Source organism: Acanthamoeba castellanii (assembly GCF_000313135.1).
Source record: "Acanthamoeba castellanii str. Neff unplaced genomic scaffold scf7180000084752, whole genome shotgun sequence".
In the NCBI taxonomy this organism is placed as follows: Eukaryota; Discosea; order Longamoebia; family Acanthamoebidae; genus Acanthamoeba; species Acanthamoeba castellanii.
This window is the reverse complement of record NW_004457657.1, coordinates 86092-88683: the sequence shown is the minus strand read 5'-3', so window position 1 is coordinate 88683 and position 2592 is coordinate 86092. Positions and strand designations below refer to the sequence as shown.

At 57.3% G+C, this 2592-nt stretch overlaps 2 protein-coding genes across 2 annotated transcripts; both read right to left on the bottom strand.

The window, feature by feature from the left end:
* Nucleotides 1-703: 703 nt before the first annotated feature.
* ACA1_196970 (uncharacterized protein) lies at nt 704-1753 on the bottom strand (the record flags this gene model as incomplete). Its single annotated transcript, XM_004353248.1, has 5 exons — nt 704-767; nt 826-952; nt 1028-1204; nt 1282-1411; nt 1535-1753. The coding sequence occupies 5 exons, from the start codon at nt 1751-1753 to the stop codon at nt 704-706; spliced, it is 717 nt and encodes a 238-aa protein (XP_004353300.1).
* A 308-nt stretch (nt 1754-2061) lies between these two features.
* ACA1_196960 (nitrate reductase (NADH), putative) lies at nt 2062-2568 on the bottom strand (the record flags this gene model as incomplete). The annotated part of the gene is made up of 2 exons (XM_004353247.1): nt 2062-2420; nt 2487-2568. The coding sequence occupies 2 exons, from the start codon at nt 2566-2568 to the stop codon at nt 2062-2064; spliced, it is 441 nt and encodes a 146-aa protein (XP_004353299.1).
* Between the last annotated feature and the right edge of the window lie 24 nt (nt 2569-2592).

Sequence of the window (2592 nt, the reverse complement as noted above, 5' to 3'; positions counted from 1 at the left end):
TGTGATGAGCATGTAGCTATGGTGAGTGATGGATAGGGGCGCGGTGCGGTACCTCGCCATCACCGATCAGAAGATCACCGCTCACAAGCCAAGTGCCATTCACGCACTTGGCTGGCTTGCCCTCGAGAGCAGCAGGGTACGGCCCACAACTCTGGCAGTCTTGGGGGCAAGACGCCGCAGTCTCAGTCGGCTCCTGGCAAAACCCGTCCCCGCAGCTTATAGGCCCTGTGGCGCACAGTGCGATTGGTGAATCAGAGTCATGGAGAACATTGCGTAGCAAGCGGGACACATACCAGAGCAATTAGCAAATGAAGGTCGGTAGACCCAGGTGTTGTTGTCTGACCGGATCTGAACCTCATATTTCGCCCCCGCAAAAACCCTTTCGGGGCTGATATCTGCACGAAGTTGGGTAAGCTGCTTTGCTCAATGAGCGAACTGCCGGGGGGGGGAGAGGAAAACACACCAAACTCGAACCAATACCACCCGTTGGAGCTGATAGGTGAACCGTACTCAGATGGAACTGACTCGAAGTTGTTTTGCAAATCGAAAACTTGGACTGCGGTTGAATCAGCTGCAGGTTGGGGGTCAAAAGTCAGGCATTTGTCTCATTTTTGAAGCAATGTCCCTTAATTGCGATTGGGGGGAGGAAGGTGCGGTGTACCGAGGGGCGCTTGCGAGACAAATTTCCACATGCGCAAGCCGCTCATGGCCGAAACCTCCAGCACTCCGTCAGGGGGGTAGGCATACCACCCTGAGGTCGTGGCTCTCTGATTAAGAGGGCTGAGCGACTCCTAACCGCAAGCTTCATGATAGGGGAGGTCATACGCGGTTCGGCGATGAGGGGCGCCAGCAGCATCGATCGTCTGGCACGAAAAACCGGTAAAGTTTCCGTTCACGCCAGTCTCATTACCGTACATGCCAATGCCGATGCTGGTCGTCTCGGGGTTAAGGACTGTAGTACGAGTCAATTTATAAATGTTCAGCTTGGCATTTGAGTGGCTGAACAAGAGCATAGAATGTCACGCACCAATATCGTAGTAGCCGGCTTCGAGGATGGAGGCCACATCGAAGTACGTTCCACCCAAACGCACCTGATGGAGATGAATACTCGAGGCCCGTGTCTGTCTATCCTCAGTGTAGCAAGGCGAGGATGTGTTGGCCCAACACTGGTCCAAATTGTTCGGGTCACACCCACCAGCCTGGACTGGAAGCCAAAAAAGCCCATCCAATGGAATGAGTGCCGGGTGTGGACAGAACAAGATTTGGGTGTGAAGCTCGTACTGAGTGCCGCGTCCCACCAGGCCGCAGCCTGCGCGCTGTCACTCTTAGTGCCGTTGAGGGTGACGTTGGGCAAGCCGGCCAGCGTGCGGTAGAGATTGAACTGGTCGAGCACGTTCTCCGGCACCAGCTCCTGCACTCCGCCCAACCGCCCAAGGTTTAGCTACACACTCGCGGAAATTGGTTGGGGCGGAGCAGAGACGAAGAGACGGAGAAAGTGGCTGTGAACGACGAGCAGAGAGAAAGGAAGGGGAACCTGCATGACGCCGGGTCCCCCTGTGGCGCAGTCAAGAGAGCTGCCTAGCCACTGAGGGGTGGGTTGACTCTGGTAATGCGCGCGGGCGTTCCACACCGCGCACGCCTCGTTGAAAGTCCGGGAGATGCTTCCCTCGACACCCAAGATAAAAAGTGGCGCCAGCAGCACAGCGACCACGACAACGAACCCGAGCCGAACAGTTGGGGTCGTGGCCTGCATGGTGGTGAAGTAAAGGGGATAGAGCGAGCGAACCAGCTTATTTTCCACAGGTTTGTTTTCCGCCATTCTTTGTAGCAGCCGGCGGTACTCCGGTAGTTGTGTTTTTCGGGTTTTAGGGTTACTGGTTACCAGTGTGTTCTCCTTAAGGTTGACATCGTTATTTGCTCAACTTCCATTGGTAGGCGACTTCCTTAGGTGAAGTGAAGTTGAAGGTGGCAAGCTTGCTTCACACAGACTCTACGGAATATTTATATTAATATGCCTGCCCGACAGTTCACCCCATTTATCTTGCCTCTTCTCTGGGTTCGTTAGAGCTTGGGGTGGCGAGGCGGGTTGGGCAGGGGCTTGCCGGTGATGCGCCACTCGGCCGAGCTCACCACCACGACGGGCACCGACTGCGGCACCGTGGCGCCCATGGCGTAGTAGTTCCACTCCTCGGCGTTGTCCTGCACGTTGCCCAGCTCGTCGATGGCCTTGGTCATGAGGAAGTGCTTGGCGCCGGCGCGCACGTTGCGCCACTCGAAGCTCCACGCGATCCAGGCAAACTTGCCCACGCCCTTGGCGGCCAGCGTGGCCTCGGCCCACGTGACGCCGCCGTCCACGCTCACCAGCACCTGCTTCACCGCCAACGGTCCCGCCCACGCACGGCCCTTCAGCTTGACGTTGCCTGCGCCCACCCACCACCGTCATCAGCCGCACCATGTGAGCTTATGTCACTTAGAGTGGTGAGTACCTTCTTCGACGAGGCGAACGCGGGTGAAGAAGTCAGGCACGCCGGGAGGCACCATGAGCGATCGCACCTTGAGGTGCCTCATCCGCTTGCCCTGCGGGTCGCCTGC